Consider the following 25,387-nt stretch of genomic DNA (forward strand, 5'->3'; position numbering starts at 1 on the left):
AGGCCTTTGTAACCATGCAGCACCATGGAAGTCAGTGGGGCTCGGTGCAGGTGTTTGCCCCAGGATGGATTCGAGCTCCTTGAGGCAGGGACCCCATCTCCTGGGTGTTTGTACAGGGCCCAACACAGCTGGGGTGTGATTCTGAGGGGGGCCTCTGGTGCTTCTGCCACAGAAATGTCAAATGATGGGGAAGCACGGACGGACTGAAGGTTGAACCTGCATGGTCCTGGGGTAGAGTGCTGGGCACTAAGTGGAAGATCAAAAAAGCCAGGAGTGGGAGAGAGAGGATCCGACCCCGCAGTGCTGAGAGCACTGTTGTACAGCCCCCACGTCATGCCTGCCTCGTAGCAGAAGGAAGGTCTACGGGGAAACGTGTGCCCTGCTAGGATTTACACCCAGGTCTCCTCCACCCACAGCCTGCCCCACGCATGTTAGTGCTCGGCGCAGAGGATTATGCTATCACCAGAGCTGGGCTCCATCTTTTGGACGAAGAGGTTAGCCGCTCAAAAACGCAGCTTCAATTGACCTGAAACTTTCCACCAACTTGACCCGATTAGTTTCAGCTGGGAAAATGCTTTGCAGGGCCAGCTTCGGAAACCATGCCCATGGAGGGGGGTGGGGGTGGGGCTTAGCCCAGTAACATTAGGGCACTGGCTTAAGGTGCGGGAGATGCAGGTTTGAATCCCCACTCTGGAGCAGGGACTTGGCCTCAGTTTTCTCTTTCCCAGGTGAGCATCCTAGTCACCAGGCGCTAGGTTGTTCTGGGATGGGTCAATCCCTCCAGCTGAAGCTGTTACACTTTGTATAGACACAAATAGTCACTGGGCCAGAGAGAAAAAATGGCAGCCTGGTGATTGAGGCACTCACCTGGACGAGAGGGGATGTGATGCAAATCCCTCCTCTGAATGGAGAGGTCAGACTGGGTCTCCCAGGCACTGCCCTACCCAGCGGGCTAACGGGCAGCACCACGCACCCCTTTCTGTACAGGACTGGAATGAAATGTTCCTGAGGACCCAAAACAGACTTTTCCGATGTGCTGCCAAATTCCAAAAGTGTTCAGAACAGAACTGGAGATTTTTTCTGGTGTTTCAGTTTGCTGACCAAAACAGGAGAAAAAAATCATTTCTTCGCCCAGCTCTAGCCGTGACCGGACGGCAGGCTCAAGGACTCTCTGACGCCAGGTGGGAGAAATCGATTTCTGCCACTGAGCCACCCGGTCAGCTCAGGTGGGCTCTAGGAGCTCCAGTTTGGGAGCATTCAGGGATCTGAGTGTCCCCAGGCAGAAAGAATTCAGTACAGGGCGATTTCAGTGAAAGCCCCTAGGAAGAGAGCGAAGCTCAGGAAAACATTTGGGCTGAGGTGAACGTTTTGCAGTTGCTAAGTTCACAATAAAGGCAAACCTCAGGAAGTAGAGAAGTTTGGACCAACGAGAGCGAGCGTACACTGTGCTAGGAATAGGGTGGGAATGCTACCTGATTACATATCCCTCAGGCTGACATGAACTTTGGTCCCTGCATAGCCTAGGCTCACCCTTGTGTGACAGCCTTGCACTTGCTGCTGCGAGTTGCCCAAGGACTTGCAGCATCGTAAACTCCATGACTTCTGCAGGGTGACGCCGCAGTTCTCTGGCAGAGCCACGGAGAGAACCACAACACTGAGGATGGACTTGCGGCTAAAGCCCATGAGTGGGAGTTGAGACCTGGGGTCTGTGAGTCCTTTGGCCTGTATGCCTCAGTACCCTTATTTATCCCCTTTTATAAATCATACCTCACACAAGTGGTTAATGATCACAAAGGGTTGAGAGATCTGTGGTTGGAAGGCACTTCGTCAGGGTTCTTCTGCTGAGCTACCCCTCGGCAGGGGTTAGAATCCTACAGGGGCTACAAATTCATTCCTGTTGACTTGTGGCGAGTTCAGCCTCTAAATCCCAGACGGGATATAAAGTGCAGTGGGGGGAGGGATCTAGGGTCTGGGACAGTGTAATGTTACCAGGAGAGATCCCAGGAATAGCCAAGCACAGGCAGAAATGTGTTTTGTTGGTGTTTGTTGGTATTGACTGTATTTGCTGGATTTTGTTCTGCTGGTATGCATTTCTTTGCTACAGAAGCCAAACCTCTAGCCGGGCATGGGGGAGCTGACATGGTACAGTGTCACCAGAGTGTTCAGTGCAGGGTGGGAATGCCAATCCCCCACTCACAGAAATATGGGAGCTCCCAGACCAAACAAACACACACTTCCCTTAACCTGGAGTTAACCTCGCGTGTGATGTTCACCATGTGCCTTCACCGACCGACCATGCTGCCCGCACATTCCAATCCCTATTTTGTAACCTCAGGGTATGTCTGCACCCCAGTTAGACGCCAGCTGACTCGGGGTAAGGGGCTGTTTAATTGCAGTGCAGATGTTCAGGCTCGGCCTGGAGCCTGGGCTCTAGGACCCCGTGAGGAGGGAGGGTCCCAGAGCTTGAGTCCTGACAATTACAGGGCAATTAAACAGCCCCTCAGCCCAAGCCCCTGGGGGGGTGGGGGTGCGCTAACTGCAGTGTAATTGCAGCACAATTGACTGCTACTTAAAGCTGCCTTACCTGAGCTCCTTTTATGAGAAAAAAACTGAAGATTAGGATGAAGAATTGCCTGTAAACGCCTACTAAAATTCAGGGTGATTTTAAAAACCATTTTTAATTTTTTTTTAAAATAGGATTTTTTTAATTTCGTTTGTTATACTAAGTTTTTCTTTTTAAAAATAAACCTCTTTAACATACAGTCTAAATTTAATACAAAATATGTTAACACCTACATTTATAATCTCTTAAAACATTTACAGAAATAATAAATATGGAAATCCATGAGCCTCTATCAAAAACTCTGAGTTAAAGGCTGCTTTTCCATATAAAGAAAGAACTGGGGGAGAAACATGGAACTTCTGAGGTCAAGCTTTATAAAAATAGCTCCGTAGGTCAAAGTAAGTAAATTTAAGAGACTGTCTCATTTTTAAGAGACTTACAGGAGTAGGAATTTAAGTGCCAGTCACTTTCACTTAGGCGTATTTGAAAATTTGCTCAGGCTGACCTAAAATAATCAGCTTAATTCACTGACTACAGTAAATCCCTCTGTTCCTTTAAGAAATCATTTAGGTGTAAATACAAATCATGTTTTGATAGGAGAAGTTTATGTATCCAAAACATTTAAGGTCATTTTGTTTCATAAAAATAAATTGTATTTGCTGTTGTGTGTAATTCCAGTTACCATCCTAACGCAAACTAGATCCCATTAAGTTGAGTTTGAACAGAGACTGGGAGCGACTGGGTCATTACACATAGTGAATCTATTTCCCTAAGCTAAGTATCCTCCCACCTTCTTGTCAACTGTCTAAATGGGCCATCTTGACTATCACTACAAAACTTTTCAAAAAGAAAAGGAGTACTTGTGGCACCTTAGAGACTAACCAATTTATTTGAGCATGAGCAAAACTTTTGTTCTCCTGCTGATAACAGCGCATCTTAATTAATTAGCCTCTTACTCCACCTTTTCATGTTCTCTGTATGTGGGTGTATATATCTATCTTCTTACTATATGTTCCGTTCTATGCATCCGATGAAGTGAGCTGTAGCTCACGAAAGCTTATGCTCAAATAAATTTGTTAGTCTCTAAGGGGCCACAAGTCCTCCTGTTCTTCTTATCTAGTAAATAAGCAATCATTCACCGTTTTCTAACATACTAAAAATATACAATTAATAGGAATCTGAAGTTATTAAGCTATATAATTGCTTAAACAAATGTATATAATTACAGTGCACCCTCCTAGGTAGCAAAACAATGAACCAAATCTAGTGTAAAGGCTCTATTGAGTTGTAAATAAGCATGTTTTAATGGTTATGTCAACCCATGAGAATGCACCTTTCTTTAGAAAATAACATGTACAAATGGAAAAGTTGCTTAAAATTTGTGATTTAAATCACTGTTTTGAATCACCTTGATTTAAATCAGACCACCCAATTAGTTTCGTCTTTCCCAGCTGCACATTCCATCAACCAGACTAGATTTTCAAACATTTTCCCAAGGAAAGCTAATAGCAACCTCCTATAAAGGTTTCATTTCCCTCCATCCTTACATGGTACTTCTCCTTTGGAGCTATTCATTTGAGTTTTCCCTAGATTGATGGCACTCCCGAGGCCAATCTTGCATCAAACTAAAAGTAGCATTTTAAAATAATTTCTCAGAAACAAAGTTGGGTATTTTAAGATTCTAGATCTGGAGAATATTCCCCACACAAATCATTTTACTAGATTATTTTTAAAAACTTCTATTGGATTTGATAGGCAAAATACACTGTTGGCTGGATCAATCTGCTGTGTTGATGGCAATACAGTTATGGCTGCTTACCACCAAGTCATGGAAAGGCAGGGCTGGAAGGGATCCCAAGAGGTCATCAAGTAGCCCCCTGCACTAAGACAGGACCAAGTAACCCCGAGACCATCCTGGCAGGTGTTTGTCCAACCTGTTCTTAAACACCTCCAATGGTGGGGATTCCACAGCCTCCCTTGGCAGCCTATTCCAGAACTTATCTACACTTGTAGTTAGAAAGTTTTTCCTCCTATCTAACCTAAATCTCCCTTGCTACAGATTAAGCCCATTGCTTCTTGCCCTACCTTCAGTGAGTCAGGTTTTTTTAAAACCTTTGATCGTTTTTGTTGCTTCTCCTCTGGACTCTCTCCAATTTGTCCACACTTTCCTAAAGTGTGATGCCCAGATTTGGACACAATAACCTCTCATGTCTTACAAATGATACTTCTGTTAATACACCCAATGATATTAGCCTTTTTCACATCACATTGTTGACTCATATTCAATTTGTGATCCACTATAACCCCTCGATCCTTTTCAGCAATTCCACTGCCTAGACAGTTATCCCCCATTTTGTAGCTGTGCATTTGATTTTTCCGTCCTAAGGGAAGTACTTTGCACCTGTCTTTATTGAATTTCATCTTATTGATTTCAAACCAATTCTCCAATTTGTCACAACTGTTTTGAACTCTAAACCTGTCCTCCAAAGTGTTTGAAACCCCTCCAGCTTGGTGTCATCTACAAATGTTATAGGCATACTCTCTACTCCATCATCCAAGTCATTAACGAAAATTAATTGAATAGTACCAGACCCAGGACTGACCCCCTGCTGGCCCCCACTAGATACACCCTCCCAGTTTGACACTGAACCACTGATAAATACTCTCTGAGTACGGGTCTTTCAGACAGTTGTGCACCCACCTTATGTTAAATTCATCTAGACCACATTTCCCTAGTGTGCCTAGGAGAGTGTCACATGGAATGGTGTCAAAAGACTTACTAAAACTAATCATGTCTACTGCTTGCCCCCCATCTGTAAGGCCTGTAACTGTCAAAGAAGGAAAATAGGTTGCTTTAGCATGATTTGTTCTTGACAAATCCATGCCGGCTATTCCTTACAACCCTATTATCCTCTAGGTGCTTACACATTGATTGTTTAATAATTTGTTCCAGTATCTTTCCAAGGATCAATGTTAGGCTGACTGGTTTATAATTCCCCGGGGTTCTCTTTGTTCCCCTTGTTAAAGAAAAGTACTATGTTTGCCTTTCTCCAGTCCTCTAAGACTCCAGATATCCTCCAGGAATTCTCGAAGACAACTGCTAAAGGTTCAGAGATTGCTGCAGCTGGATCCGCAAGTACCCTTCATCAGACTCTGCCAACTTGAATACATCTAACTTTGGCTTCCCCCTTGTTGTTAATACTAATTGTGTTGAGTATCTGGTCATCATTAACCTGTTCAGTGAAAACTGAAGCAAAATAGACATCAAACATCTCAGTCTTCTTGATTTCATCAGGTAGTAGCTCTCCTTCCCTGCTAAGTAGAGCACCCATGCTTCCCTCTGTCTTTCTCTTGCTCCTAATGTATTTAAAGAACCTCTTCTCATTGCCTTTTATGTTCCTTGTTGGGTGCCTTTGCCTTTCTGATTTTGTCCCTACATGCTTGTGCTGTTCTTTTGTACGCCTCCTTTGCAATTCGCCCATGTAGCCACTTTTTGTAGGATTCCTGTTTGACTTTCAGGTCAGTAAGGAGCTCCCTGATGCTGCCACATTGGCTTCTGACTAGTCTTCCTATCTTTCCTTTGTGCTCGGATAGTTTGCAGTTGTGCCTTTAATACTGGCTCCTTAAGAAACTGCTGGCTCTCCTGAACTCCTTTTCCCCTTAGATTTTCTTCCCGTGGGACCTTAGCTACCCGTTCTCCACGTTTGTTAAACTCTGCTTTTTTGAAGTCCATTGTCCTTATTCTGCTGCTCTCATGCCTTCCTTTCCTTGAACTAATCGACTTCATGATTCTGTGATCGCTTTCACGCACCTTCAGATGCGATGCCAACTCCTCCCTCTTGGTCAGAATCAATTCTAAAATGGCTGTCCTCCTAATTACTTCTTCCACTTTCTGAAACAAAAAGCTGTCCCGAATACATTCTAAGAACTTACTGGAAATGTTGTGTTTTGCCATGTTACTTTCCCAGCAGATGTCGGGGGTTTTAAAGTCCCGCATTCCTACCAGGTCTTGTGTTCTGGATATTTCTGTTATTTGTTCCAGAAATGCCTCATCCACCTCCTCTTCCTGATTTGGTGGGCTATACTGGACCCTGACCACATCACCCCTGTTTTTTCACCCCTTTTACCTTTACCCAGAGACTTTCAGCTGGTCTGCATCTGGCCTCCTTCTGTATCTCAGAACAAATGATGTATAATGCAACACCTCCTCCCTTTTAATCCTGCCTGTTCTTTCTACACCCCTCTATACCAATATTTCAGTCACACCATGAATTTGATCCATCTTGATTAACCTGTTGCTTTCAAAAATATATTCACCGGTTATAAATATAAAGTAAATCAAAGAACGAGTAGAAAGTTGTGACCTGTTTACCCAACAAGAACATTCAATATGCCTTAACTGAGTCCAGTTTTTAGCTGGTTGATACTCCTGAATATCAAACACCTCAAAGATTTTACTACCTCATTAATTTCCCCATTGTGACTAGCTGAGCACAGACAATTCGAGGGGACGTTAGAGAGAGCCAGCAAACAGGACCTAAGTTTGAGGCTGGATACATTTCTTTGCTAAGGTGATTGCTATTTTTACTCATGAAAAATGATACTTTTAGACAGAAATTTGCAAAGTCACAAAATTGGTTCCCAGTCTCGTCTGTTCTTACAGAGTAAACAGAAATGCTCTCCCGGTTCAAGATGCAAAACAACTGTCTTAAGCTGAAAGAATAGCTAAGCTTTTTAAGTCTGCACAATAATCTTAACCATAACACAAACAAAGAGCATGTGACCGCTGCTGAACCTTCCCTATGCTACTTGTTGTTTACTTACATGGTACTAAAACCCAGTGACCAAGTGATCTGAGGAAAAATGCCTTAACAGCTCTGTAACAGATTGCTCAGAGAAAACTTTCTTGTCTGCTTGCTAAGGACCTCTGAAACTGAACCTTCCTGACACAACCCAGCCAGCTACAATTTATTCTTAGACCTTTTGTTTTGTTGTTATTCATACATTTCAAAAGACAACGACGCAGTGGTCTACAGTGTAACGGACTGACCAGCTAACTAGCCATAAAAAAAGCAGATATGACCGAAAAAACCTAAAGATATCAAACCAGCTCTCCATGCTCTCAGAGGGCTTGGCCGTTTCCTTTCTGGTTACCAGACTGGGGAATAAAGCCATAAACAAGAATATTTGTCTATTAACACATGCAAGAAATTTCACCAAAGGTTTAAAAGGAAATGGGGAAAGCCATCCCACACTTGAAACGATACTTCTCTACTCCAGTTCTAGTAAGGAGCTATCTGAATTCAATTAGAATTCATGACTTCACTAACCCTATATTCCTCATTAAGGGCCAAAAGCCGTGTTTACAAATGGGTCTTTCCCCTCCCACGTGTTGTTGACACATCTCCGTTCCTCACATTGAGGGTCACACGGATCCATCAAGAGAGCTTACATCTCATCAACAGCTTCAGTCTCTCCGTCCCAAAAGACGGTTTTCTAAATCGCTTCGTGGGAATGCATCTCAGGTAACAGAAAGAATCCAGAGACACCAGAAAGAATCCAGTCTCTTTGGTAACTTTCTCACTTCTGAGGGCCAAGCCATTACCAGATCACTGTTGTAAATCCAGGAACGTTTCCACAAATTCTCTGCAGGCTTATAGGTACCACACTTTTACCCCACTGTATTCACCATGAATCTTCAACGGGTTACAACCAGTGGTGACCCATCTACTTAGGACTAGCTCCTGATCCACATGGGGGAACAGAATTCCCAGCAGCTTACAACAGAATATGAGGAAGAGACTGCGGTCACCCTCGTGTGAGCCCTTAGATCAAAACAGCCTAGTGTTCGAGAGGGACGGGTCAGCACATTCGTGGTCGCAGACTAAGAGAAGTCCTCTATCTGCAGAACAGTGCAATGACCCCGCTGTTCTCACCCAGCTGCTGCACCTGAGTGCTCTTGGATTTGCTCCAGGAATGGGCGGGCAATTCAGGCACCCCAGCCCATTGAGCCCATGGCCTGTGCTGAAATGGCCAGCAAGGCTGGCATGTCCGATAGGGGGCCAGAACATAGACACTAGCCCATTTGAAAACTGCACACGGGAGCTTATCCCAGCATCGTGGTCTAACTCATCTCAGATAGCGGCAGGCGGTGCTCCGGCTGGGCTGGTGGCTGTAAGAACTTTAACAGGGCTGGGGGAGTGGGCTCCCCCCCCACCCAGGAGCCTTGGACAACTCTCTTCTAAGGGGGCGAGAGCGTCCCTCACCCATCCCACTGACCAGACAGCCCCATGGGCCGCAGCAGGAGGCTAAACCCTGCAGACAGCAGGCCTGGGCTTGCAGTGGGTCCTCTGCCCCAGAGAGGCACTGAGCGGGGGGCAGGCTCCGCTGCCCAAGAGGTCACACAGATACCCGCCAGTGTGTGGGGACCGGGCCCTGCCAGGGCAGCGCTGCCCAGGGACCCCACACTGTGCCCCACAGCCTGGGCACCCACTGCGCCCGCCACACAGGCTGGGGAGCCCTGTGCGCACACTCACACGCTCACAGCCCCCCTGGACACCCACTACGCCCCCCATGTAGCCCCCCTGGACACCCACTACGCCCCCCATGTAGCCCCCCACTACACCCACTACGCCCCCCATGCGCGCACCCACACCGTGCCCTCCCCACAGGCTGGGGAGCCCTGTGTGCACACACTCACAGCCCCCCGGCCCGCCCACACCCACACTGCACCCCCCGTGCAGCCACTACAGCCCCCCCCCACACAAACATACTGCCCCCCCCGCGCACACTGAGCCCCTTGGACAACACACACACTCACACCGCCCTGCGCCCCCAGCACACACACACGCTGCCCCCCCCGCAACACACACACACACACACACTGCCCCCCCCGCAACACACACACACACACACACTGCCCCCCCCGCAACACACACACACACACACACACTGCCCCCCCCGCAACACACACACACACACACACTGCCCCCCCCGCAACACACACACACACACACACACTGCCCCCCCCGCAACACACACACACACTGCTCCCCCCCGCAACACACACACTGCCCCCCCCGCAACACACACACACACTGCCCCCCCCCGCAACACACACACACACACACACACTGCCCCCCCCGCAACACACACACACTGCCCCCCCCCGCAACACACACACACTGCCCCCCCCGCAACACACACACACTGCCCCCCCCGCAACACACACACACTGCCCCCCCCCGCAACACACACACACACACACACACTGCCCCCCCCGCAACACACACACACACACACACACACACACTGCCCCCCCCGCAACACACACACACACACACACACACTGCCCCCCCCGCAACACACACACACACACACACACACTGCCCCCCCCGCAACACACACACACACACACACACACACACTGCCCCCCCCGCAACACACACACACACACACACTGCCCCCCCCGCAACACACACACACACACACACACACACACACACTGCCCCCCCCGCAACACACACACACACACACACACACACACACACACTGCCCCCCCCGCAACACACACACACACACACACACACACACACACACGTCCCCCGCCCCGGGACTCACCCAGCGCCGCGAGCAGGAGCAGCAGCAGCAGGTCCCGGCCCATGGCAGCCGCGCGGTGCCGGGATCCCCCTGCCCCGCCGCCGACAGACCCGAGCCGCCGCCGCTCCAGAGTCCGCTCCAGGGCGCGGCGGGGCCGGGCGGCTCCGCCTCCTGCTCCGGCCCCGCGGCTGCGGCCGACCGCCCTCCGGGGGCGGGGCTGTGCGGGGCGGGGGGTTGTGCAGGTTAAGGGGCTGTGCGGGGCAGGGGCTCCGGCCGGGGGGCTGTGCGGGGCGGGGGGTTGTGCGGGTTAAGGGGCTGTGCGGGGCAGGGGGCTCCGGGAGCGGGGCTGTGCGGGGCGGGGGGTTGTGCGGGTTAAGGGGCTGTGCGGGGCAGGGAGCTCCGGGAGCGGGGCTGTGCGGGGCGGGGGGTTGTGCGGGTTAAGGGGCTGTGCGGGGCGGGGGGCAGGGCTCTGCGGGGCTGGGGGTTGTGCGGGTTAAGGGGCTGTGCGGGGCAGGGGGCAGGGCTCTGCGGGGCGGGGGGCTGTGCGGGGCAGGGGCTCCGGTCGGGGGGCTGTGCGGGTTAAGGGGCTGTACGGGGCAGGGGGCTCCGGGAGCGCGGCTGTGCGGGGCGGGGGGTTGTGCGGGTTGAGGGGCTGTGCGGGGCAGGAGCTCCGGGAGTGGGGCTGTGCGGGTTAAGGGGCTGTGCGGGGCAGGGGGCTCTGGTCGGGGGGCTGTGCGGGTTAAGGGGCTGTGCGGGGCAGGGGGCTCTGGTCGGGGGGCTGTGCGGGGCAGGGGGTTGTGTGGGTTAAGGGGCTGTGCGGGGCAGGGGGCTCCGGGAGCGGGGTTGTGCGGGGCGGGGGGTTGTGCGGGGCGGGGGGTTGTGCGGGTTAAGGGGCTGTGCGGGGCAGGGGCTCCGGCCGGGGGGCTGTGCGGGGCGGGGGGTTGTGCGGGTTAAGGGGCTGTGCGGGGCAGGGGGCAGGGCTCTGCGGGGCGGGGGCTGTGCGGGGCAGGGGCTCCGGTCGGGGGGCTGTGCGGGTTAAGGGGCTGTGCGGGGCAGGGGGCTCCGGGAGCGGGGCTGTGCGGGGCGGGGGGTTGTGCGGGTTAAGGGGCTGTGCGGGGCAGGAGCTCCGGGAGTGGGGCTGTGCGGGGCAGGGGGCTCTGGTCGGGGGGCTGTGCGGGTTAAGGGGCTGTGCGGGGCAGGGGGCTCTGGTCGGGGGGCTGTGCGGGGCAGGGGGTTGTGTGGGTTAAGGGGTGTGCGGGGCAGGGGGCTCCGGGAGCGGGGCTGTGCGGGGCGGGGGGCTGTGCGGGTTAAGGGGCTGTGCGGGGCAGGGGGCTCCGGGAGCGGGGCTGTGCGGGGCAGGGGCTCCGGCCGGGGGGCTGTGCGGGGCGGGGGGCTGTGCGGGTTAAGGGGCTGTGCGGGGCAGGGGGCTCCGGGAGCGGGGCTGTGCGGGTTAAGGGGCTGTGCGGGGCAGGGGCTCCGGTCGGGGGGCTGTGCGGGGCGGGAGTTCCGGGGGCGGGGCTGTGCGGGTTAAGGGGCTGTGCGGGGCAGGGGGCTCCGGGAGCGGGGCTGTGTGGGTTAAGGGGCTGTGCGGGGCAGGGGCTCCGGTCGGGGGGCTGTGCGGGGCAGGGGGTTGTGTGGGTTAAGGGGCTGTGCGGGGCAGGGGGCTCCGGGAGCCGGGCTGTGCGGGGCAGGGGCTCCGGCCGGGGGGCTGTGCGGGGCGGGGGGCTGTTCGGGTTAAGGGGCTGTGCGGGGCAGGGGGCTCCGGGAGCGGAGCTGTGCGGGGCGGGGGGTTGTGCAGGTTAAGGGGCTGTGCGGGGCAGGGGGCTCCGGGAGCGGGGCTGTGCGGGGCGGGGGGTTGTGCAGGTTAAGGGGCTGTGCGGGGCAGGGGCTCCGGCCGGGGGGCTGTGCGGGGCGGGGGGTTGTGCGGGTTAAGGGGCTGTGCGGGGCAGGGGCTCCGGCCGGGGGGCTGTGCGGGGCGGGGGGTTGTGCAGGTTAAGGGGCTGTGCGGGGCAGGGGCTCCGGCCGGGGGGCTGTGCGGGGCGGGGGGTTGTGCGGGTTAAGGGGCTGTGCGGGGCAGGGGGCTCCGGGAGCGGGGCTGTGCGGGGCGGGGGGTTGTGCGGGTTAAGGGGCTGTGCGGGGCAGGGAGCTCCGGGAGCGGGGCTGTGCGGGGCGGGGGGTTGTGCGGGTTAAGGGGCTGTGCGGGGCGGGGGGCAGGGCTCTGCGGGGCTGGGGGTTGTGCGGGTTAAGGGGCTGTGCGGGGCAGGGGGCAGGGCTCTGCGGGGCGGGGGGCTGTGCGGGGCAGGGGCTCCGGTCGGGGGGCTGTGCGGGTTAAGGGGCTGTACGGGGCAGGGGGCTCCGGGAGCGGGGCTGTGCGGGGCGGGGGGTTGTGCGGGTTGAGGGGCTGTGCGGGGCAGGAGCTCCGGGAGTGGGGCTGTGCGGGTTAAGGGGCTGTGCGGGGCAGGGGGCTCTGGTCGGGGGGCTGTGCGGGTTAAGGGGCTGTGCGGGGCAGGGGGCTCTGGTCGGGGGGCTGTGCGGGGCAGGGGGTTGTGTGGGTTAAGGGGCTGTGCGGGGCAGGGGGCTCCGGGAGCGGGGTTGTGCGGGGCGGGGGGTTGTGCGGGGCGGGGGGTTGTGCGGGTTAAGGGGCTGTGTGGGGCAGGGGCTCCGGCCGGGGGGCTGTGCGGGGCGGGGGGTTGTGCGGGTTAAGGGGCTGTGCGGGGCAGGGGGCAGGGCTCTGCGGGGCGGGGGGCTGTGCGGGGCAGGGGCTCCGGTCGGGGGGTTGTGCGGGTTAAGGGGTTGTGCGGGGCCCGGGGTTGTGCGGGTCAGGGGGCTGTGCGGGGCAGGGGCTCCGGTCGGGGGGCTGTGCGGGGCAGGGGGCTCCGGGAGCGGGGCTGTGCGGGGCGGGGGGTTGTGCGGGTTAAGGGGCTGTGCGGGGCAGGAGCTCCGGGAGTGGGGCTGTGCGGGTTAAGGGGCTGTGCGGGGCAGGGGGCTCTGGTCGGGGGGCTGTGCGGGTTAAGGGGCTGTGCGGGGCAGGGGGCTCTGGTCGGGGGGCTGTGCGGGGCAGGGGGTTGTGTGGGTTAAGGGGTGTGCGGGGCAGGGGGCTCCGGGAGCGGGGCTGTGCGGGGCGGGGGGCTGTGCGGGTTAAGGGGCTGTGCGGGGCAGGGGGCTCCGGGAGCGGGGCTGTGCGGGGCAGGGGCTCCGGCCGGGGGGCTGTGCGGGGCGGGGGGCTGTGCGGGTTAAGGGGCTGTGCGGGGCAGGGGGCTCCGGGAGCGGGGCTGTGCGGGTTAAGGGGCTGTGCGGGGCAGGGGCTCCGGTCGGGGGGCTGTGCGGGGCGGGAGTTCCGGGGGCGGGGCTGTGCGGGTTAAGGGGCTGTGCGGGGCAGGGGGCTCCGGGAGCGGGGCTGTGTGGGTTAAGGGGCTGTGCGGGGCAGGGGCTCCGGTCGGGGGGCTGTGCGGGGCAGGGGGTTGTGTGGGTTAAGGGGCTGTGCGGGGCAGGGGGCTCCGGGAGCCGGGCTGTGCGGGGCAGGGGCTCCGGCCGGGGGGCTGTGCGGGGCGGGGGGCTGTGCGGGTTAAGGGGCTGTGCGGGGCAGGGGGCTCCGGGAGCGGAGCTGTGCGGGGCGGGGGGTTGTGCAGGTTAAGGGGCTGTGCGGGGCAGGGGGCTCCGGGAGCGGGGCTGTGCGGGGCGGGGGGTTGTGCAGGTTAAGGGGCTGTGCGGGGCAGGGGCTCCGGCCGGGGGGCTGTGCGGGGCGGGGGGTTGTGCGGGTTAAGGGGCTGTGCGGGGCAGGGGGCTCCGGGAGCGGGGCTGTGCGGGGCGGGGGGTTGTGCGGGTTAAGGGGCTGTGCGGGGCAGGGGGCTCCGGGAGCGGGGCTGTGCGGGGCGGGGGGTTGTGCGGGTTAAGGGGCTGTGCGGGGCAGGGGCTCCGGTCGGGGGGCTGTGCGGGGCGGGGGGTTGTGCGGGTTAAGGGGCTGTGCGGGGCAGGGGCTCCGGTCGGGGGGCTGTGCGGGGCGGGGGGTTGTGCGGGTTAAGGGGCTGTGCGGGGCAGGGGGCTCTGGGAGCGGGGCTGTGCGGGGCGGGGGGCTGTGCGGGTTAAGGGGCTGTGCGGGGCCCGGGGTTGTGCGGGTCAGGGGGCTGTGCGGGGCAGGGGCTCCGGTCGGGGGGCTGTGCGGGGCAGGGGGCTCCGGGAGCGGGGCTGTGCGGGGCGGGGGGTTGTGCGGGTTAAGGGGCTGTGCGGGGCAGGGGCTCCGGTCGGGGGGCTGTGCGGGTTAAGGGGCTGTGCGGGGCAGGGGCTCTGGTCAGGGGGCTGTGCGGGTTAAGGGGCTGTGCGGGGCAGGGGGCTCCGGGAGCGGGGCTGTGCGGGGCGGGGGGTTGTGCGGGTTAAGGGGCTGTGCGGGGCCCGGGGTTGTGCGGGTCAGGGGGCTGTGCGGGGCAGGGGCTCCGGTCGGGGGGCTGTGCGGGGCAGGGGGCTCCGGGAGCGGGGCTGTGCGGGGCGGGGGGTTGTGCGGGTTAAGGGGCTGTGCGGGGCAGGAGGCTCCGGGAGCGGGGCTGTGCGGGGCGGGGGGCTGTGCGGGTTAAGGGGCTGTGCGGGGCAGGGGCTCCGGTCGGGGGGCTGTGCGGGTTAAGGGGCTGTGCGGGGCAGGGGCTCCGGTCAGGGGGCTGTGCGGGTTAAGGGGCTGTGCGGGGCAGGGGGCTCCGGGAGCGGGGCTGTGCGGGGCGGGGGGCTGTGCGGGTTAAGGGGCTGTGCGGGGCAGGGGGCTCCGGGAGCGGGGCTGTGCGGGGCGGGGGGCTGTGCGGGTTAAGGGGCTGTGCGGGGCAGGGGGCTCCGGGAGTGGGGCTGTGCGGGGCGGGGGGCTGTGCGGGTTAAGGGGCTGTGCGGGGCAGGGGCTCCGGTCGGGGGGCTGTGCGGGGCAGGAGGCTCCGGGAGCGGGGCTGTGCGGGGCGGGGGGTTGTGCGGGTTAAGGGGCTGTGCGGGGCAGGGGGCTCCGGGAGCGGGGCTGTGCGGGGCGGGGGGTTGTGCGGGTTAAGGGGCTGTGCGGGGCAGGGGGCTCCGGGAGCGGGGCTGTGCGGGGCGGGGGGCTGTGCGGGTTAAGGGGCTGTGCGGGGCAGGGGCTCCGGTCGGGGGGCTGTGTGGGTTAAGGGGCTGTGCGGGGCAGGGGGCTCCGGGAGCGGGGCTGTGCGGGGCGGGGGGCTGTGCGGGTTGAGGGGCTGTGCGGGGCAGGGGCTCCGGTCGGGGGGCTGTGCGGGGCAGGGGCTCCGGCCGGGGGGCTGTGCGGGGCGGGGGGCTGTGCGGGTTAAGGGGCTGTGTGGGGCAGGGGCTCCGGTCGGGGGGCTGTGTGGGTTAAGGGGCTGTGCGGGGCAGGGGGCTCCGGGAGCGGGGCTGTGCGGGGCGGGGGGTTGTGCGGGTTAAGGGGCTGTGCGGGGCAGGAGGCTCCGGGAGCGGGGCTGTGCGGGGCGGGGGGTTGTGCGGGTTAAGGGGCTGTGCGGGGCAGGGGGCTCCGGGAGCGGGGCTGTGCGGGGCGGGGGGCTGTGCGGGTTGAGGGGCTGTGCGGGGCAGGGGCTCCGGTCGGGGGGCTGTGCGGGGCAGGAGCTCTGGGAGCGGGGCTGTGCGGGGCGGGGGGCTGTGCGGGTTAAGGGGCTGTGTGGGGCAGGGGGCTCCAGGAGTGGGGCTGTACGGGGCAGGAGCTCCGGGAGCGGGGCTGTGCGGGGCCGGGGGTTGTGCGGGTTAAGGGGCTGTGCGGGGCAGGAGGCTCCGGGAGCGGGGCTGTGCGGGTTAAGGGGCTGTGCGGGGCGGGGGGCTGTGCGGGTTAAGGGGCTGTGCGGGGCGGGGGGCTGTGCGGGTTGAGGGGCTGTGCGGGGCAGGGGCTCCGGTCGGGGGGCTGTGCGGGGCAGGAGCTCTGGGAGCGGGGCTGTGCGGGGCGGGGGGCTGTGCGGGTTAAGGGGCTGTGCGGGGCAGGGGGCTCCAGGAGTGGGGCTGTACGGGGCAGGAGCTCCGGGAGCGGGGCTGTGCGGGGCCGGGGGTTGTGCGGGTTAAGGGGCTGTGCGGGGCCCGGGGTTGTGCGGGTCGGGGGGCTGTGCGGGGCAGGGGCTCCGGTCGGGGGGCTGTGCGGGGCAGGGGGCTCCGGGAGCGGGGCTGTGCGGGGCGGGGGGTTGTGCGGGTTAAGGGGCTGTGCGGGGCAGGGGGCTCCGGGAGCAGGGCTGTGCGGGGCGGGGGGTTGTGCGGGTTAAGGGGCTGTGCGGGGCAGGAGCTCCGGGAGTGGGGCTGTGCGGGGTGGGAGGTTGTGCAGGTTAAGGGGCTGTGCGGGGCAGGGGACTCCAGGAGTGGGGCTGTACGGGGCAGGAGCTCCGGGAGCGGGGCTGTGCGGGGCCGGGGGTTGTGCGGGTTAAGGGGCTGTGCGGGGCCCGGGGTTGTGCGGGTCAGGGGGCTGTGCGGGGCAGGGGCTCCGGTCGGGGGGCTGTGCGGGGTAGGGGTTCCGGGAGCGGGGCTGTTTGGGGCAGGAGCTCCGGTCGGGGGGCTCTGTGGGGCAGGGGGCTCTGGGAGCGGGGCCGTGCAGGGCAGCGGGCTCCGGGCAGGGACTCTGGGCATGGGACTGTGTGAGCAGGGGCTGCTGGGCACCCCTGTGCAGGGCACTGGGTTCCAGGCACAGGGCTTTGCGGGGCAGGGGCTTCTGGGCTTCCTGGTGCCCAGCCACTGCCAGGTGGAATCGGTACCTGCAGGGTAGCTCGGGGACATCTGGTGCCCACAACCTGGGACAGCCATGGGATGTGGGGGAGGGCAGAGCCCGCCCCAGACTATTGCATCATCCAGCCCCAGCAACACTTCAGGGATGGTAAATCCCGTGGATCTAGGGAACAGACTTTATTCCCAGCTCTCGGCTTTGCCCACTTGAGTGAGGGGAAGATTGATACGCTCCCTTCCTTGTGGGGAAAGCTGATGGTAAATATGTCCGTGCCCAGCCATGCCCTCCAGCTCCAATGTGCGCTGCTGCCCTATCCCATTCCTGGGCGCCAGCAGGGAAAACATGACGAGCCATCCTAGCAGTGTGAGTCCTTGAACTGTGGCCACCAGTACTGGATACAGAATTCCAGTAGCGGTTGCACCAGTTCCAAATTAAGAGGTATAATAACCTCTCTGCTCCTACTTGAGATTCCCCTGTTCATGGGGAATCACATTAGCTCTTTTGGCCATGGCATTTCATGGGGAGCTCACGCACAGGTGACGAAATCCACAGCACCGAAATCTTTTTCAGAGTCCCTGCTCCCCAGGATAGAGTCCCCCATCCTGGAAGTGTGACGCATTTACAGTTAGCCATATTAAAACACATATTGTTTGCTGGTATCCCGTTTGCCAAGTGATTGGTGTCAATGACCTGTCTTCTTCATTATTTACCCACCCCTCCAATGTCTGTGTCATTTGCACAGTGTCATCGTGATGATTTTATGTTAATATAAATGTTAAATAGTGCAGGGCCAAGGACTCCTTCCTGTGGGATCCCTCTAGAAACATACTTGCCCATTTACAAGTACATTTTGAGACCTATTAGTTAGCCAGTTTTTAATCCTTTTAATGTATGCTATGGCAATTTTATATCTTCCTAGTTCTTTATAAAAATGTCATGCGGTACCAAGTCAAATGCCTTACAGAAATTTATTAAATCAACACTATTCCCTTTACTAAACTTGTAATCTCATAAAAAAAATACCAAGTTAGTTTGACAGGACCTGTTTTCCTTAGACCCATGTGATTGGCATTAAATATATTACTGTCATTTAATTTTGTGTTAATTGAGTCCCATATTAGCCATTCCATTACCTTGCCCGTGATCAATGTCAGACTGATAGGCCTATAATGACTTGTGTCATGTGTCTACCCTTTTCAAATATTGGCACAACATTAGCTTTCTTCCAGTCATTTGGAACTTCTCCAATGTTCAGAAACTTACTGAAAATCAGCATTAATGGTCCAGTGAACTCCTCAGCCAGCTCCTTCAAAACTCTTGGATTCATAGTTTCCCAGTGGTTTACCAATATTTTGAAGAAGAATCAAGTCACTGAAAGAGATTATTAATTATATTGAAGCAATCAAGGATCAGGGCACTTTTGAGCTAGGCAGGTAAGAGTCATACAGTAAGGCCTTGTCTACACTACAGGGAAAAGTCGATCTAAGCTACGCAATTTGTGTTACATGAATAGCATAACTCAAGTAGATGTAGCTTAGATCTACTTACCGCAGGGTCCACACTACGCGATATCGATGGGAGATGCTTTCCCATCGACTCCCCTTGCACTTCTCGATCCAGTGGAGTACAAGAGTTGACAGGAGAGTGATCTGTGGTCGATTTAGCGGGTCTAGTCAAGACCCTCTAAATTGACCGCCAATACATCGATCACCACATCGAACCCCCGGTAGGTGTAGACAAGCCCTAAAAATCCAGTCCAATTGTCTTGTATGACCATTTATAAAGGTGCTTATAAAAACAGTAAATTACCTAATTCACTATCAAGGCAAGAACTATATGTAATCAAGTCTGAAATGTTTTCCAAGTGGAAAGTTTAAAAAATAACCAGGAGAAAATTCAAAAGTTCAATAAAAAAGTGAACAAATCAATTCCAGACGTCTTTGCTTTTGGGAACAGCTTGTTCAGTGGAGTTTCTGATCCATTAGTGGCAGAGATCCAATTTCAGTCTCTCTCGCTTGTAGTCCAGTTCAACCTCTAGCATCTTGAAATAATCAACAGCTAAGAAAGGGCACGTGTCCCCCCACAGCCCAGAGTAAAGAAAATGAGAAAAATGTAACACAACTGTTGCAAGAAAGCTGATAATCTTTTATCTACTCCATGGGACCAGCTTCCCTTCCTGCATCCCCACAGCACTCCAGCTTCCCAGAGATTTTGGGGGTGTTTCTCCCACTGTATCTCAACCCACTGAATAACCAAGACAGAGAGCCCCGCTCCCTCCAGTCATCTTAGGGCTGCTACTGGAAACTACTATTGGAAGCCTGTGGTCTTCAGTTCAGCTTTACTGCAGGGGTGCAGCTTCTGCTCACTTCACTTCCTGCTGCTGCTGTTGTATGAGTTCTAATTTGTCTTAGGAGAGAGGCAGGGCCAATTTCTGTCAAAGGGAAGAAAATTCACTGGGCGCTTAAAGGCGGCCTTGATAACTATTGGTTTTAAGTTGGCGAATTTGGGTCATTTACCCAAATAGGTTGAATTTTAATCTCACCCACACTGGTGTAACTGTGGCCTCTGAAATTTGTCACTGACTGCACTGGAGTCACTCTGGATTTATGTGGATGTAAATGGAGAGCAGAATCCGCCACGCTGACCTTCACTGTCTATACAGTGAATTTGAGGGGCCCAGCTGCACTTTTCAGTCTTGCAGTTCTCATAGTCGCTGTTGCTGTCCTGGGCATTTCCTGTGCATGTCTGGAATATTTGTGCTAACCAGCCACCGGCCGTTGCCACAGGAAACATGAAAAGATCTCTCACTTCACCAGCCAAAGGAAGCAGAGATGTAAAATTATGGCCTCTCTCCCACATCCCAAACAACCACCCCTATGTAACATTACACATAAATATGCTCATGCACATGCTGCTTTTATCCTCATCTTTTGCGCTGCCGTCATGATTTTCTCATCTCAGCATTATTTATTTATGAGGTGCATACGTGTGCATGGCAATTTAAAAATGAAAGACATGCTCATTATAGATGGGGCTGATCCCATCACCTACAGTTAAGGATGCCTGACGCTTCCCATTGTAGGGCCCTATTTCAGTTGCCAGGGCTCAAATTTTCCATCCTGGGTGTCTGCTTCAGGCTGATTAAAATAAAGCAACCCATACATTTCAGGCAAAATGGGTTAGGTGTCTCCAGGAGGGAATTCGGGGAAAAATACATTATGTTACCCATGTTAAAAAATGCTGGCACCCCCAATCTTTGGAGCAGGATCTGGACATGTTGCAAAGGGCTAGCCTTTGTATTGGGGATGTTTGTTTTGCTGTCCCCAGAAAATCTGACCAAATTTGGCCAGGTTATAAGCCTCTAAGAAAAAAAAATCACAGTTTGCACATACTTGGGAGAGATTTACTAGAGCTTCACAGCTTAATTCCATCAACACTGAGCATGCTCCATGCAGGACTTTCCCTGCGTTTGCAGTTCTAGGCTGCTCCAGGACAGGGTGGGGCATACGTGGAACTGACAGCCGGGAGCCTGTTTCTCCTGTACTCTCAGTGACCTCTCCCACCACGGGACTGAAGCAAAGTGGAGGAGGAAGCCATCTGACCTGAATGCAGAGGAGGAAAGAACAAGACCTGGGGTAGAGCGGGGTTGAAAGGTGGGGAGTAGGTTGTGTCATGGAACCTGGATGGTGGGGGAAGACTGGGACTGGTTGGACAAAGGGACTGGGAGCCAGGGGTGGGAGATGGGCAGAGGAGACTGGGACTGACTGGGCAAGGTGACTAGGAGCCATACAGGCAAATGGGGAGGACTTGGAGTGTTTGGGAGAGACTGAGATTGGATGAGAGGTCAGGTGCAGGGGGGCTGGGACTGGCTGGGAAGGAAGACTGGGACAAAGAGTTGGGGGGAGCATTGAGAATGGACAAGGAGCCTGGGCAGGAAGACAGGGACTGGGGGGCAGGGGGGATGGGAAACATGGGTGTGCAGTGACAGGAGGCCATGGGAGGGGAAGCAGCGAAAGATAAAATGGGGAATTGTGAGGTGGGAACTGGAGCTGACTGGGCAAGGAGACTAGGACTGGGATGAGAAGTCCAAGGAGTACAGACTGGGACTGGCAAGCTGTGGAGGATGGGACTCAGACATGGAGCCAGGGGTGGGAAAGAGACAGGACTCGGACAGGCTGGAGGGGATGGGGCAGACAATTGCATCCCCACTCGAGCATGCTCCCCTTCAGAGTCTGGAATGGAACCCTGAACAGCAAGTGCCATAAACAATGGAACCTGTGACAGATGTTAGTTACATTGCTTAATGCACTACAGAAAGGGAACCCAAGATCCCTGAGTCTCACCCTGCCTCTGTTGTCAGCAAATATCTGTGATACCCATGGGCAAAGTGTGTGTCATCCCCCTCCAGTGCTGGTTCATAGAGAGGATGACAACCTACTATTGCTATCAGTTATTCTGTTAGCTCAAATGGCAGCGGCTATGCCATGGATCTAAAGGCCTACTGCTGATCCAGCCCTACTGCTGATCCAGCCCTACGGTTGATCCAGCCCTACGGCTGCCCTAGGTGGGTCTCAATATGATGCCACATAATGGAATTTCTATTTTTTTTCAGTTTGCTTTTTTAAATTCTAGGAAATTACACACAAAAAGCTAAGTTAAAAGAACATTATTGAGGTTGCAAATTCAGGCACCCAAGAGTTAGGAAATGCCATGATAAGATTGCCCATGCAACCTTAACTTTGCCCCCTTGTTTTTTTGTAATTAGATGACCATGTACTATTTTTGCAACAATACCCTTACCTCATTTGGTGCACAGGATGGACCTTCTTTGGGGATGAATCAGGGGTTTGTAGTGAAGAAGGAATCTACAGGACCTCTCTCTACCTTAGTTTGTTGCAGAAGTTGGAAGATGTATAGTGAATGAGACGGGACTGTGGGAAAAGAAAGGGTGGTCTTGTGGTTAAATAATTTGAATGTTACCCTGAAAATTTGGATTCTATCCCTGCATCTGCCATTCAGTTCCTATGTGATGTTGGGCAGGTCACCTAAACCAGACTTTTCACAGGTGATCACTAATTCCTCGTTCTCTGGGCACCTGACAAGTGCCGCATGTTGCTGAGGAAGGTGACCTCAATCTGACCTTGGGGAAAATTCCTTCCCAGCCCCAAATATGGTGATCAGTTAGACCCTGAGCATGCGGGCAAGACCCACCAGCCAGACACCTGGGAAAGAATTCACGGTAGTAACTCTGAGCCCTCCACATCTAATGTCCCATTTCTGGTCACTGGGGATACTTGCTACTGGCTGTCATAGATGGGCCACATGCCATTGTGGGCAATCTGATCATACGATGGCCTCCATAAACTTAATAAGTTAGAGTTTTTGCCCCCACTACTCCCCTTGGAAGGCTGTTCCACAACTTCATTCCTCTGCTGGTTAGAAACCTTCATCTAATTTCAAGCCTAAACTTGTTGATGACCAGTTTATGTCCATGTGTTCTTGTGCCAGCATTGGCCATTAACTTACATAACTCCTCTCCATTCCTTTGTTTGTCTCTCCGCTGTATTTAGAGAGAGCAATCATATCTCCCACAGCCTTTGTTTGGTTAGGCTGAACAAGCCAAGTTCCTTGAATCACCTTCTGTGAGGTAGGTTTTCAATTGCTCTGATCATCCTAGTAGCTCTTCTCTGCACCTGTTCCAATTTGAATTCATCTTTCTCAAACATGAGAGACCAGAACTTCACACAGTATTCCAGGTGAGGTCTCACCTGGGCCTTGTATGATGGTGGGAACACTTTCCTGTCCCCACTGGAAATACCTTGCCTGATGCACCTGAGGACTGCATTAGATTTTTTTTCATGGTCGCATCACATTGGCAGCTCATAGTCTTGTCTGGTCAGCCAATAAATGCTTCCAACTGACACATCCTCAGCTTATAGCAAAACTTCTTGGCATTAGTCCCTAAGTGCATGACCTTGGACTTTGCACTATTAAATTTCATCCCATTTCTACTACTCCAATTTCAAGGTCAGCCAGATCTTCTTGTGTAATCTGGTCCTCCTCCATACTGACCATACCTCCCACCTTTGCACCATCTACAAATTTTATTCGCACACTCCCACTTTTTGTGCCAAGTTCAACAGGACTCAGGATCCTCAGGACCAGATTTTTAAAGGTATTGAGCAGCCTTAGGGTGCAGATAGGCACATTGTGAGATTTTCAGAAGTGCCTAGGCACCTCATTCCCATTGAAATCAATCAGAGCTGGGTGCCTAGGTGCTTTGGAAATCCCACTAGGTGCTTACTGTTGTTAAGTGCCGAAGGCTGGAATGTTGCTGCCATGGTAACGCAGTCCAGGGGCTGCTTTGCGTTTTTCCAGCTGCTCCGCACTTGTGTCCGAGATGCCAATGTTGTTAACAAAAGCATAGAATGCAGCTTGCTAATTCAACAGACCTAAATGTTATTCATAAAGAATGACCACTGGCACAGTTCGGTGACAAAGGCACTCGGCCAGGTTTATTGCCCTCAAGACAGTCCTAGCACACCATAGGAGTTACAGGCCCAGTAACACATCAGTGCCCAGTGGTAAGGAGAGGCGTAGCCAGCAATGGAAATTTCTGCTGTCCCCTCAGGTGCACAAAGGGTTAAGGTGAGGCACCCCAATATTTATAGACTGAGACAAACAACTTCCGCACGTGTTTCAGGACACCTGCTTATTACCTCCCTTTGCATTATGCTCCAGGTGTCTTGCGCAAAACATCCTCTTATCTAGTGTTACTTCAGGATGTCCCTGGGCCAATCTTCTGGAGTGTGTTCTCACGTACACCCAGTATCTGTTGCTGCTTAGAAGTGCCTGTGTTTTAGCTATGCTAGCAATACTTTTGCCTAAGTCATGTGTCGGACAGTGAACTTATAAACATCTGCTTTAATCCATGGCCTGACTTTGGTTCACAGCCTCTGGTTCGGGCCTCAGATCTTGCACCAGGCCCTGCGCTCCAGGTTCTCTCTCCTACACTTATCTGATCTTTAGGCTCCTAAATACTTTACTAATCTGGCCCTAAATGCCTAAATCATTTTTGAAAATGGGACTTAGGCTCCTAAGTCACTTGGTACTTTTGAAACTTTTACCCTTAGTGCGTAATCAGTTCCCCTGTTTCCCCTGTGTAAGCCATGGGACGGCTCTCGTGTGTAAGTGTTTGCAGGGTCAGGGCCACAAGCCCCAATCCTGCTTGCTTTGCGCTCTGTGACAGACCCCCTGAAGACAGTAACATTTGTAAATGACATACTGAGCATGGGTGGGGGAAATGTCACTGCATCATTAAATGCGGACTCCAGTTAGATGCCGGTGTGTGCGCGCACAGGTCTGGAAGTGAAGACGTTAAAAATTGGTTTAGAAGCAACCCTTGGGCTTTGTCTGACTGCTGAAATGTACATGTGTTTCATAGTGCCATCGGCATAGTGCTCACAAGAATCACTGCAAGGGATCGAGTAAGAGCATCATGGACAATTCTTTCCCGCCTAACCAAAATGTAATGCAGTGGAGTTCATTCCAGCTCAGTTTCCCTCCTTCCTTTGCACAGGTGCTGAGAGGATGGATTTTAAGGGTTGCTACTTTGGGGGAGACAGAGGAAAAAGACTATATTTGGGAAGGGATGGTGCTGCACGCAGGCGTTTGTGACATTTAATTAAGTACAATTGCACATCATTCTATCATTCTCCAAGAGCTCACTGGAACAATGACTAGTTTCATCAGAATAGCGGCTGATGTTAGCAGCCTGACATCTAGTGCTGGGAGCTGGAGATGCAATCAGGTTGTCACTATTCCGAGCATTATTCTTCTGAAAGGTCACGGGAGACCTCCGTGCATAGTCAGAAGAATTTTCAGTACGCAATACAGAACCCACCAAACCCAAGAGACTAGCCATCTCTAGTCCCAGATAGTGGGCTACATTTTCAACTGGTGTAAATCGGAGTAGCTCAGACGTCAATGGAATTTTGCTAATTTACAGCATGTGAGATTCTTGGCATGTGTTGTGCTTCTTCTAGGGAATATCATTAAAATGCTTTGAAAACGCTACCGTTCTCCCCTGCCTGGCAGAGGAGTCTGATGGGTGTACACTTTGTTTGGGAGGCCTCCTGCAGCCCTGTGACACCTTGCCCCAGTGGTGCCCTGGGGAAGTGGGCGTGGAGGAAAGCCCCACGAAGCCAGGTAGTGGTGTGTGGGGTTTGAAGGGGTTCTGTTTGACTGCAAGTCTAGTCAGATTTTTAAGTGGTAAGAGTAGTTTTGGTCCTAGACCTGTCTCTGAATTCCCCCGGCCAATTTGCAAGTACATTTTCCTGTTTGGAAAATGTTTTTCCTTCCTACATTGCAGGGTAAAAGACCCACACAATTGGGAGAACCTGACTGTGGCCCCAATCCAGGGCTGAGCTTCTCATGCGTGGACTTCTGCACATGCATGGAGCCATGCTGCAATTAATGGGGCTCTGTGCTGCCACCAGCCCCCTCCCCCCCCGCCACAAAGCTTGTTGCAGAAGTGTGGAAATATACTCAGGTGA

The 25,387-nt window shown here is 55.1% G+C and overlaps 1 protein-coding gene across 1 annotated transcript in view; it reads right to left on the bottom strand.

The window, feature by feature from the left end:
- Positions 1 to 18,425, bottom strand: part of MERTK (MER proto-oncogene, tyrosine kinase) — a 72,097-nt gene extending 53,672 nt beyond the window's left edge. The window contains exons 1-2 of the mRNA XM_077812205.1: positions 18,381 to 18,425; positions 10,184 to 10,379 (exon numbers count right to left, since the gene is read on the bottom strand). Coding sequence (XP_077668331.1) covers positions 10,184 to 10,379; positions 18,381 to 18,425 — 241 coding nt within the window. The remainder of the gene's footprint in view (positions 1 to 10,183; positions 10,380 to 18,380) is intronic.
- Positions 18,426 to 25,387: the final 6,962 nt, after the last annotated feature.

This window comes from Eretmochelys imbricata, chromosome 3 (genome assembly GCF_965152235.1).
Source record: "Eretmochelys imbricata isolate rEreImb1 chromosome 3, rEreImb1.hap1, whole genome shotgun sequence".
NCBI classification, from domain to species: domain Eukaryota; kingdom Metazoa; phylum Chordata; order Testudines; family Cheloniidae; genus Eretmochelys; species Eretmochelys imbricata.